The sequence below is a fragment of the Pongo abelii genome, chromosome 2, assembly GCF_028885655.2.
Source record: "Pongo abelii isolate AG06213 chromosome 2, NHGRI_mPonAbe1-v2.0_pri, whole genome shotgun sequence".
NCBI classification, from domain to species: domain Eukaryota; kingdom Metazoa; phylum Chordata; class Mammalia; order Primates; family Hominidae; genus Pongo; species Pongo abelii.
In genome coordinates, this window is record NC_085928.1 from 140,968,056 (window position 1) to 140,980,659 (window position 12,604).

The 12,604-nt window shown below is 36.7% G+C and overlaps 1 protein-coding gene across 1 annotated transcript in view; it reads right to left on the reverse strand.

Annotated features, from left to right (window-relative positions):
* Nucleotides 1–12,604, reverse strand: part of MRPL3 (mitochondrial ribosomal protein L3) — a 41,392-nt gene that overhangs the window by 27,113 nt on the left and 1,675 nt on the right. Inside the window, exons 2-5 of the mRNA XM_024244384.3 lie at nt 12,361–12,545; nt 11,248–11,339; nt 9,006–9,104; nt 790–889 (exon numbers count right to left, since the gene is read on the reverse strand). Coding sequence (XP_024100152.2) covers nt 790–889; nt 9,006–9,104; nt 11,248–11,339; nt 12,361–12,545 — 476 coding nt within the window. The remainder of the gene's footprint in view (nt 1–789; nt 890–9,005; nt 9,105–11,247; nt 11,340–12,360; nt 12,546–12,604) is intronic.

A 12,604-nucleotide genomic window follows, 5' to 3' on the forward strand; every position in this document is an offset into this window, starting at 1 on the left:
CCCAAGTACCTCTACTAATTTTTATATTTGTTTAATTCCATTTACTTTGCCTTAAAATCGCAAAATCTTAACTTCAAAGAATACTTTTAATTCTACCTTATATCAAGGCTGACCCTCTGTCACACCAATAAAAGCCTACTGCAACTGTATTTTACTTAAAGCAGTTTAGTTCAGATATTAAATACCAAATCTTAAAACAGCATTCTACTGTCTTCTTGTCAGAACTCAAGTTCAGAGATCAGGGAGCTTTTCTGAAGTTCAGACATCAAAATGTTATATTTTGCTAACCATATGAGCCAATATAATCATATGCCAAATCTTTACTCTTTGACAGTCCATGGATTAGGCAAAATATCTTGGAAATTTTAAGTAAGAATCTTTACATTGAGGTGCTAATGCTATGGTCGGTCCCTTCTGTTGTTATATTTTCTCCAATTCTTCTATCTAAGCAAGAGCCTGGCTATTTTTCATGAATGCCAGCCTGTGAACAATGATCTTTGAATTTTAAAAGTTAGTGTATTTCTTTGAGGTGGCTTTTTCAAATGTTAAACTCTCTCTACATTAAAAACAACAGCGTTCCTCCCTCTCTCACAGAAAGCAAAGAGTTATCTACAGGTTTTTCCACTAAAAAAAAAAAAAAAAAAAAAAAAAAATCAGATACAGTTTTGTATTTAAAAGTAAGTGTTTGACACTTTGCATTTTAGATGTAGCTTTATTGAAAGGGCTGACATTAAACAAATTGCATATTTGGGTATTTTTACCTCCCTCCTCTCCCCAACCTCAAATTACCTGGTTTAATTGCAGCATTATCTGTTATATTAAAGATTTTAACTGTCTGTTTCGGCGGCAATCCAAGTTCCCGGTAAAATTCCAATATGGATGTAGCTTTCTAGAGGAAAAGCAGCACATATAAGTAATACATTGAATATTAAAAGTGGAATTGAATGCATAGAGATCTAAACCAAGTTATTAACACCCCAGAAAATAAATCAAAGCAAACCTTATTCCTTAATGAACAAAGGGCACCCAATTCCCCTTATTTAAAGGAGGTGAGATTTATAGCTATATTTCATTACATCTCTGTGAATAATCTTACTACTTAGATTCCAACCATGTACATAGTGTTCAAATATAGCACACTGGGAAAGACCTCTGTTCTGCAGGAAAATAAAGAGTTGTGCTCATATTTAAATTCTGACTGGAGACTGTCTGAATTAAGAACCTAAACCCCGAAAAATCAACTTTCTGCCTATTCTGCACTTAGTCTAAACTGGAAGAAAACACGGTATGTTACATTTAAATGTTATGACCACAAACTTCAGAATCTCAAATGTGGCCTGGTTATATCTAGAGATACCTACATATCTCTGGTTAAATCATTTTCACACTCTATAAGGAAACTAAGTCACATCCTCTTTTAAAATCTTCAGCACTGTTTCCTCTTCCTCCCTTTGAGTTGATCAAATAAAAGAATTAAGAGAACTTCTCCATGCTTTTACCAAATCAAACTGTCTATACCAGCACTAATATATTAACAGTACTATCCTCCCACCCCACTCTAGGTTACACATGAGATGCACATGGAGAGCTTCTAGAAAATGCCAACGGCAAGGGCCCTCTGCTTAAGAGATTGTAATTTCACTGTCTAGTGTGGGGTCTAGACATTGCTAATTTTCAAGCACCTCACATGATTTCTATGTCAAACTGGGGCTGGAAATCATCCTGATAGATGAGCTCTCCATACTTTTATTAAAAGCACTAATTCCCACCCCTTCTCACCTATTCAATGGTTTCCTCCTGAAATTGTCCCCACTCTCTTCTAAGAAATCTTCATTTTTTTCCCCTTTCTACTGGAACTTCCTATCACTATATATAACATGTCACAATAATTCACATATTAAAACAAACTTTTTCTTGACCACATATTCTTTAGCTAATATTTCTGTTCCCCCTTACAGCAAAGCTCCTGGAAAGACTTGCCAAGTCTACTTTCTCTCCTCCCATTCTGTGAACCCAGTTTAGTTTAATCAGCGCTTTCAGCTCCTAGCATTCAATGCAAAGTGCTTGTCATTCACCAAGGATCTCCATACGGTCAACCACACTGGTTGATACTCATTTTACTGAATCTACCAGCAATGCTTAACACAGGTGACCACTCTCTCCATGGAAGACTTTCTCTTGGCTTCCAGTTACTACTCTCTCAGTTCTCGTATATGTGAATGTCTGCACATTTCTAACTTCAATTCCAAATTCTACTTTGAACTACACATTCACATGTCCAACTGCCAAGTCATTATCTCCACTTCAATGTCATATAGAAACTTAAGCTTAACGTGTCTAAAACTGAACTCAACTCCCTTCACCAAGCCTGCCCTTCCCAGGCCTTCTTCCAAATCTCAATAAAAACGGTAACTCCATAATGCTGCCGTATAGGTCAAAAATCTTATAGTCACCCTTGATTCTTTTCTTCTTCACATTCCACATCCCATTCATCAGCAATTCCTCCAGACTATTTAAAAATACAGCCCACGCCAACCACTTACCACCCCATCCCAATGTCAACCTCATCCACTATCTTCTGCCTGGATTACTTCAATAGCCTCCAAACTGGTCTCCAAGCTTCCACACTCCTGACTCTCTTGTCTGTTCTCAATTTACAGGCTGGCATTATCATTTTAAAACTCAAGCCATATCATATATCTACAGTGGCTTCTACTTCTTGCAGAATCAAGTCCTAAGTCCTTACCATGGTTTAAAATGTTCTACACAATCTGACCTCATCTTTTACTCTCCTCCTGACTCACCCTGCTTCAGAAAAAATGCACTCCCTTATTGGCCCAAGAACGCATCAAACACTGGCCTCAAGACCTTTGCGCATCCTATTGCCTCTGTCTAGAATGCTTTTCTGCCATATTTTTGCATGACTGGCTCCCTTACTTATTCAGGTATCAATCAAAATATCAACTTACCTTGTCTAATTACTCAATCTGAAATAGCACCATTTTTTTGTCACTTATCCCCTCAGGCTACTTTTATTTTATTAAAGCATATCATTTTATTAATACCAGTTTTTTAGGCATACCAGGAAGCTTCTGAGAAAAATCCTTTACATTTTTAGTATTACCCTTCAAAGCATTTATCTCCATGTGTCATGATACACATTATTTACTGTTTCTGTCAGCAGTACCCAACCTTTTTGGTACCAGGGACTGGTTTCACGGAAGACCATTTTTCCACAGACCAGTGAAGGCAGCAAGAGGGATGGTTTCAGAATGAAACTGTTCCACCTCAGATTATCAGGCATTAGAATCTCATAAGGAGCATGCAACCTAGATCCCTCGCATGCACAGCTCCTATAGGGTTTGCGCTCCTATAAGAATCTAATGCTGCCACTGATCTGACTGACAGGAGGTAGAGCTCAGGTGGTAACTAATGCTCACTCACCTGCCATTCACCTCCTGCTGTACAGTCCCGTTCCTACAGGCCACAGAGCAGTCTACAGCCTGGGGGATGGGGACCCCTGTTCTATGTAACAGCCTCCCCATTTCACCCCCAAACCTACCCAAATGTAAGCTTCCTGAAAGCAGAGACTTGCTTTAGTTGCTGCTATATCCCCAGCTCCTGGTAGATCCTGCTGTCTGCTCTCCACTCCTGCCTTCTGTCCTGCTATTGTAAATACCACTACAACCAGTGTCACTAAAAACAAAACCTATGGACATCTTATTTTCTTATAATTCCTGGGTCCTCCCCCCACATTAATTCTGAAGACTCCATATAGATTGCTATAGGACTTGACAAAAAAGTTATGCCACTTTTTATTTCCTGATGTGAAGAGTGCCTCTTTCATCACAATACAACATAGTACATCTATTTTCCTGCTGTTCGCTCTCCCTCAACTTTCTAACCATAAATGAAGAACCTGCAGGCCCCCAATGGCTATGGTACTCTATGTATGCTTACCTGAATCTGTCTGCACCACTCTCTTCATCTGTGATCTCCTCCCTACCCTGCATCTCCAAAGCTTCAAAGTTGAGGAAGAGGGAACAGCAGGTAGATGTATCTGTGTTGGTTTTATTCTGGTGAAAGAGGCACTCTTCACATTGGGAAATATAAGTACATGTCTCTAGTACTAAATTCAGTTATATTTCCTATCCAGATCCCTCTCTGAGCAGCCTTACCAGAGCACACTACTCCTTTGTCTATGCCAACACTAGACACTGGAATATCTCAATTACTGTCCATATCACCATACACTTATCTACTCAAATGTTGGTCAGCATGCTGACCTGTGAGCACCTGGATGGTAAAGGCTGTTTTTCATTCATCTGTGTCTCTAACTTTACAGCTAAGCACAGTGGCAGGTTAGATAATAAAGAAGTGGGCTAAACCAACGATGAAAAGAAACAGAAGATAAAGGACAGGCAACCATCTGGGTATAAAGTTTGTCTAACTCCTCCCACTTTTCTACTCTTCTGCTGCATCAGTTCTTGGAACATGACGTTACTGTGTTTGTGGCCTCAATCTTCAGGTCTAGTTACTGTAAAAGCATAGGCCTAAGAGATATATCATGACTTGCTCTGAGGACGAACAAATCGGCAAGAAACTATTATAAAACCAAACCAATAGTAATTTGTAATCTTCAAAAAGCAAGAATAGCAGCAACTAAAAAACCCTAACCAACTCAAGATGACACTGATAATAACAAAGTATCCTTCCCCCAAATTCCAATGACGTGCCTGCAGAGTCAGACTTGTTTGTAGAATATAATATGTGAATACTTAGCAAACTTTAGTTACTTGTTCAGTTTAAAATGTAAACCATTAGTACTTATGACTTACTCAGTTGCCTATAGTTGACATGAAATTGGGTGGCACTGGCCTGTAAGCACACAGTTTAATTTTTGGATCAGTCTACAACTTACCAGGAATCCCCCTGGGGCTCTCCAGTGGAGCCTACAACAAATGCCGAGAAGCTCTACTTTGATGCCACTGAAGACTGTTCTATACCTCACAGAGTTCTCTCAAGAAGCTATCCGTTCCTCCACAAGAGTGATAACACAAATTCATTCCAATCATTCTCTATTATTTTATTTCCTACATGCTGAAATAACACTAACACCCAACACCACTATTATCAAGTCCCCTGTTTTTCATCTTCAATCATACTCACTTCTGCAACAAGAGCAAACACAAAATTTTCATTTAACAGTATGGCTCCTTGAAATTATTTTCCTGATGTATAAAATTCAGATTTATTAAATTTTAGAATGGACTTCAAGTTTATTTTTGACATTCACCTATTCCACATGATTTTAAAAGCATATTATTTTGTTAATGCCAGCTTTTTAAGCATATCTGGAAGCTTCTGAGGAAAATCCTTTACTATTCTAGTAATACAAAACAGACAATATATATAAACATCTCATCCTAAGTAACTTTTTAGACTAAACCATAAATAGAACCAACGTAAAACATACTTCTTGATTATCATCCAATTTCACTAATAGTAAATACTTTTTTCTTTTAAAATCAAAATATTATAAAACTAATTAGGTCTCAGTCAGGAGGAAAACCAAATGCTCAAGTAGAGTTAAAACCAGAAGCACTGTAAAAGACTTTTTTCTTTTTTTCAAACTTCTAAATAAGTAAATGATTTCAAAAGGCAATTTAAAAGACTGACAGTACTGTCACACTTGGATAATCCTATCTATGAGGCTGCATTCTTTTCCCCCACTTCAAAGTTCTCTGCAATTATCCTTCCCACAATGAAAATGCCTCTCCTCCTAAGATGAATTGATTTAATCAATGTTTAAGGCCACTTAACTTCCTCATTCAAAAACACTATGTACTACATCAGTTTTTATTTATAATAAGGTACAAAATAAAAAGGCAACGTAGTCTAATTTCTTGGAGGCATAAATTCTTTACAGATTAAAAGAAAACAGTTCTAACACTATTATAAAGTGATTTAATTTCCAAATGTTTAGATATATGAAATTTTATATTCATTGGTCTTCATTTTTTAAAAAATCCTCTATAATCAATCTATTTGCATTTTTTCCTGAGAGCTATAATATGGAAGTCTGTATACTTTTAGTTTCAAAAATCTTTGTTTTCAAACAAAAATGCTGTATTTACAAAGAATTCTAAAACTTCATTTTCACATTTCATTTTGAAGAAAGGTCATTTTATAGACAAAGCTTTTTCTTGTTATTGTAATAAATGTCATCTGGACTTAGAAATTTTGTATCCTGAAGAAATTTTATATCTTGAAGAAAGAAGGTCCTTTGCAGTACTTTCTATGCTAGAGAAGTGAAGTTTTCAAAGTTTATGTAAATTAAGTGGGTCAAAATCCACCACAACATTAGAACACAGCATCCAAATCACCCTGCTGTGCTATATAACCACTGAAGAGAATAAAGCTATCAGAATAAGCTGAAGAGAAAAAAATGTGTGAACAGCCTTGACTATGAAATGCAATACCTATCATTTCTGTAATATTTTTAATTATTAGTACTGTTATAGTAATACTATTAGTATTACTTTCATAAAATTTTGATTATAACACATCTTCATCACTAAGTAAAATAGAATAAATTGAGCTCCCATGTACTTTTTTTCTCCAAACTTGTTTTTTCTTGAGAATTAAAATATTCAGAGAACCAATGTGAGACTTTCAGAACTGGAAGATAATTCAGAGACCATCAAGTACTATTCCTTGTTTTTATGGGTAAGAAAACAGATGTTCAAAAGGTGAGTAAAGGGCACCTAAAGGTAGAAATCAGGATTAGAACTCAACTTTTCTGATCCCACATCACTTGTTTTCTCACCACCTCATATTTCAGAGGAAGCAATCTTCACAGACCTGGCTGGGGCAGAAGGGATTACGCTAGCATGCTTGATTTACAAATATCAAGGCCATGAAGGCATCAATTTACAAAACTGGTAATGAAAATGAAGATGATGATGCTAGTCATCGCAAAAACACAGAAGTACAATCAAGTAGAAAACAGTGGCATCTATCAAACCAAAGAATTACTCATATGAAGGCTGGTACACAATAAATTTTTAAAAAGTCAAACACTTGATTTTTTTAAAAAGTTCCCATAAATATCTCATTGTACTCTATAATTACTATGGAGTTATGTGAAACCCGAGTTTGTTAGTCAATAAACTGTTAAGAATAGCAGGACAGATATTATGACAAAGCTTTAAAGAAAAATAAATGGAGTATGCTACCATAATATTCAAAAATAGCTAACTTCTGTAACACGAAACAAAATAAACCATGTCACAGATTTCAGTGATTTCCAACACCACTTATTGACTAATCAGTATTTCTCACCATTTATAGAACTATGATTTCCTGTGAACATCTCAAACATCTCTTTCCTCCAAAGCTTCCCTTTTCCTTGTTCCTATCCCAGAGTATGCAATCAGCACTGACCTAGTTGTGTCCTCCCACCCAGTCCTTTCCAATCCCTGCCCCTTCCAATCTCAATGCAACTGCCTTGCTTCTAAAGGCTCTTATCAACTCTTCCCTGATCTCTTAAAACAATTTCCTAAAAACTCTTTCCTCCTATCAGATTTTTAAAATTTCAGTTAACTAATTTAACAATCTGAACAAGTTACTGACCTAGTTAAAGAATTCAGAAAGCACCTCAAAGTCCATAAGATGAAGTCTAAACCTCACACACTACCTTGATAGCTGCAGCTTCACCACCCTCCCAACACTGGCCCAGGCCTGCACACTAAAGTGCAGCCACATTACACTTCTCTCCCCAAGCACACATGCTCTTCCATGTCGTCTCTGCTTCTGCAGAGGCCATTCTCTCTGGCATGCCTGTAACACCCATTTTCCTTTCTGTTCTCCCTGTGAAACCTCCTGGGATTTTCCCTGGCAGAACTGGCTGTCTCCGGTTCTGTGCTCCTTGGATTTATAATATTGTACTGGGATGGCTGGTTTATTTGTGTAACTTCCTCACTAGCTTATGAGCTCCCAGTGGGTAGATATCAAGACACAGTTAAGTAAGACTCTGGTGTCTGTCGCTCTACCTTTTACCAGTGGGTGACTTTGAATGCGTTAGTTAACTGCGTTAGCCTCAGAGGCTGAAAAGTTTACATAAAGTAACAAATGAAAAAGGCGTAATACTTATGCACGTGGCATGTAATAAATGTTCAATAAAAGTTAACTATAAGAAAATAAGAGTAGTTAGTAGGATAAACACCTGATAGTTTTGACAGTCAGAGAGTATGGGTTGTACCCTAATTTCTGCCTTGTTCATTTCATAAACAGTTTACAATGAAAAAAAAGTTTGTCTTAGAGATAAGCAATGTGTTCTAGTAAACCTAAAGATGTTTACTGAAAACCATCACCATTTTGAGAAAGGTTTTCTGGTTTTAGTTATTCAATACAGGATACTCATTGGGCAGCTTTTCCAAACTTAAACTACAAACTCAGTACTCTACTTAAAAAAAAAATGCTTTATTAAAAAAAATCTGATTTGGGTTCTCATACAGCTTTCTCCCAAACACTGAAAGCTCCTTCTAGAATACACAAAATTAATTTCCACATGCTCTTGGTGTCAAGAGTTAAGACAATTTTCCACAGGAAGAAAGTGAAATGAAACATAAAACAATAACAAAATAACCAAATCTACTGAGTGTCTGTTATATTCCCGGCACATCTGAAAAACCTAATTTAATCCTTGTGATAAACCTATCAGGTATGTAGTATTTTTATTCCCATTGTACAGATATACAAGCACTACAGCTTAGAGAGGTAAAATTACTTGTTCCAGATACAGGGAGAGGTATTAGAACAAACTCAAGAGTCTCCAAGACTCCTGGGCAAAATGGCTGTGCCAGACTGCCTCCCCCAAATACACAATTTACCTCACAAACAAATGCAAGTTTGTGGCTGTGAAACAATCTCAAAACATAAACTCATCCAGATTTGAAACTGATGAAAAATGCAGTATTCTAGCTATGAAAATACATCCTTACACGAAAACGTGATACAGTTTTTCCTCCTACGGACAGGGTTGCCATTTTTCCATTATGGTTTTCCTTTGAAGTATATTTTAAGACATGACAGTCTTGTACCTAAAAAAACAAACATAAAAAAACTAAGCATGTGCCAATATATATTTTAACATTACAAACCAGCCACATTGAGACCTTAGGACAAATAGGAATTCCCTACAGTTACTTACCTCATCTTTCCTCTAACACCAACCACAATCTTAAAAACATAAATTAAAAAAAAAAAAAATCATTTAATATGCACTTTGGGAGGCCGAGGCGGGCAGATCATGAGGTCAGGAGATCGAGACCATCCTGGCTAACACGGTGAAACCCCATCTCTACTAAAAATACAAAAAATTAGCCAGGCATGGTGGTGGGCGCCTATAGTCCCAGCTACTCGGGAGGCTGAGGCAGGAGAATGGCAAGAACCCAGGAGGCGGAGCTTGCAGTAAGCCAAGATCATCGCGCCACTGCACTCCAGCTTGGGGGACAGAGCAAGACTCCGACTCAAAAAAAAAAAAAAAAGATTAAATACATACAGAAAAGAACATATACAACAAAATGAGTATAAACAAAATATACATGTAACCACCACCCAGCTCAAGAAGCAGAATCCCAAAAGCCCGTGTATGTCTCTTCCCAATCACCTCCTCATCTTTTTACCCTAGGGCAGGAGTTCTCAAAAGTATGGTCACCAGACAAGCAGTGTCAAGATTTCCTGGGAACTTAAGATGCTGATTCTCAGGCCTCAATCCAGACCTACTGAATCAGAATCTTTCTGTTTTATAAGACCTCTAAGTGATTCTGAGGTTCACTAAAGTTTGAGAAGTACTGCCCTAGAAATAACTCTTGACATTTATGGTAACCATTTACTTTTCTTTATAATTACTATATTGGAAAGTATTGTCTGCTTTAAACTTTATATAAATGGAATCAGATTTTATGGATTTTATGTACTCTTCCATGTCTTACTTCACTTAACATATTTGTAAGATTCATCTATATTGTGTGTAGCTCTATTCTGTTCATTTTCATTGCTGTACAACATTTCATTATGTGAATATAACATGATTTGTTTACCTGTTCTACTGTGGACAGAGACTTGGGTTATTTCTAGTTTGTTGGCATTAAGTGTGATGCTGCTGCTCAAGTTTTCTAGTAATACTTGGAAGTGGAATTGCTAGACTACAAGGCTAACCTGTCTTAATTTTGCCACATAATGCTAAAGTGTTTTCCAAAATGGTTTTGTACCAATTTACAATCCCACCAGCCATTACTGAAAGCCCCCCGCCCCCGCCAGTTTCTTCAGAGTTCACAAAACTATTGTCTTATACTTGATCATTCAGAGCCAATAATAATTTGCAAAGGATCTATAGACTCTTTGTGCCTTATTAGCACTCTAAGCACTTAGGTGCATGAGCTCTTACTTTACATCACCTGTATCATTACTTGCCTAAGACTAAGCCCCAAGATCAACTGAGTTGTTCAAAGTGATTTGGGGAGTGATGATCTCTTACCAGTATCTTTCTATAAGAATAACAATAATAACAACAATGATAATGATAAAGACAATAGTAGCTAATATTTAGTAGACACTTGACATTGTTTCAAGTGCCTGACATTTATCATCTTGTGCAATCTACACAATGACCTTTTGCAGTAGGTCACAATTATTTCTTTTACAGAATAGAGTATCTTTTGCAGATGAGGCACAGTGCTCCAAGGAACACACTAGTAAGTGGCAGAATCAGGATTGCAACTCAGGTATTCTGGTCTCAGGACACACATTCTTACCCATTAGACTATACCTTACCTTAGTGAACAAAATACAGCCTCACCAGACAAGACTATTATATTCTGTTAGCAAAAAGATCAAAAATGTAATTTGGAGTTGAAAGAACTCCATAAAAGAAAACAAAATGGGATTGAGATTTTTTTCCGATTATGAAGTAAACAAGGGGATCTGTAAAAGGCTAGGTTATACTTAAAAAAAAATTCATTGCTCCAGTTATCCCAATACCAGTATCAGAAGGCCACTGCTCAGGCAAGGGTGAGAACATTCCTGAAACCACCATAAGTTCTTTAATACTATTTATGTTCAACATTACCCCTTTCTTCACCATACAGTTCCATGTTTCAGGATACAAATAGTTCTTGTTAAAGTTTGCACAAACAGATCTTGAAACACAGATATCTCTTACGTCTTCTGTTTTTCTCTTACCTGAAGTAATGTGACCACATGCTTTTGACCATCCTTGGTCCATAAAGGCATCATGCCCAGCTTCAAGGCAATAAGACCAACTCTAAAGGAACCTGGCAATTAAAACCAAAGCAATGTGAACAAAAGCTTTTGCAACATTCACCAACATTATGAAATCGTTTTTCCTAAAATCAGGTTTCAGTATGAGGAGCAGGCACATAAGAAATATGCTAATATATTCACAGAGTAAAATAGGACTGTTCTTTACAGATGTAAGTGCCTTCAACCATGCCTGGCATGACATATTGGTGCTCAATAAATATTTGTAAAATGAATAAACATAAATATATGAAATAAAGAAAACAGATAAGTTAAATATATTCTGGTTTTAAATAATGGCATTCATATAGGGCATGATAAATCCATCATTTTGCTTTCCTAGTATCAATTCTTACCCAACTTTATTCATTAGAAAACATCTATCACTCAAACTCTGAGAAGATAGCTGAGGCTATAGAGATGCCACAACTGGTCATATATTGCTAAAATATGTCGGTCTACAACAAGACACTTAGATTCTTTGCATAAACTGGTAAAGTTGCCTCACTAAGAAGTTTTGATAACTATCCAATTCGACTGTCACAATAAACCCTAACCAGGGAACACACACTTAATAGAAAAGGCCTTATTCCTCTTGGTCTGGCCACACATGGGTTTAGCATCCTTCTAGACACAAAGAGCTGATTCAGGGGTTATGCTTCCCAAATCTACAGTGCTAGAGCATCCCAAGTGAACATCCATGCAACACATTACAATTTACATCATACTCTTCCAGCCTTTCTTTCCTGATTTATATTCTTTTTAGCTGAAGTAAACAAGAGAATGTATGCAGAATGATTCTCCCTTCACCTATAAAACAGTTTCTCAAGGAGGTCTTTATTATCATCAGACATTCACTAAAACTAGACTAGGAGGCTGGAAATAAACTTGCAAAACAAACCACAATAAAACAGACGCAGCACATGAAAAATAAATTCAAGAAATGATAAATTATCAAGCAGTCACTATGATTTTAAATGTGTCCAGCCACACAGTAATTAGGAAATGAGAGCTCATCAAATACAAAATAATCACCTGGTTCCCAAGGATGTATAGGCCATGGTTCATCTTTCAGAGGACATAGTTTACTTGCTAATTGGGCTTTATCTTCATCAGAGACCAACTGCTTAATGAATGGGACATTTTCTTCAGAAAGATGCTCATCCCACCATGTACCACTCTTTCCATGAAGACCTCTAACAAAAAGCCAGATGTGTGTTCTATAAAAAGAAAAAATAAATAAAACCAAACCACAATTTAAAAACTTCCTCCACTTAAT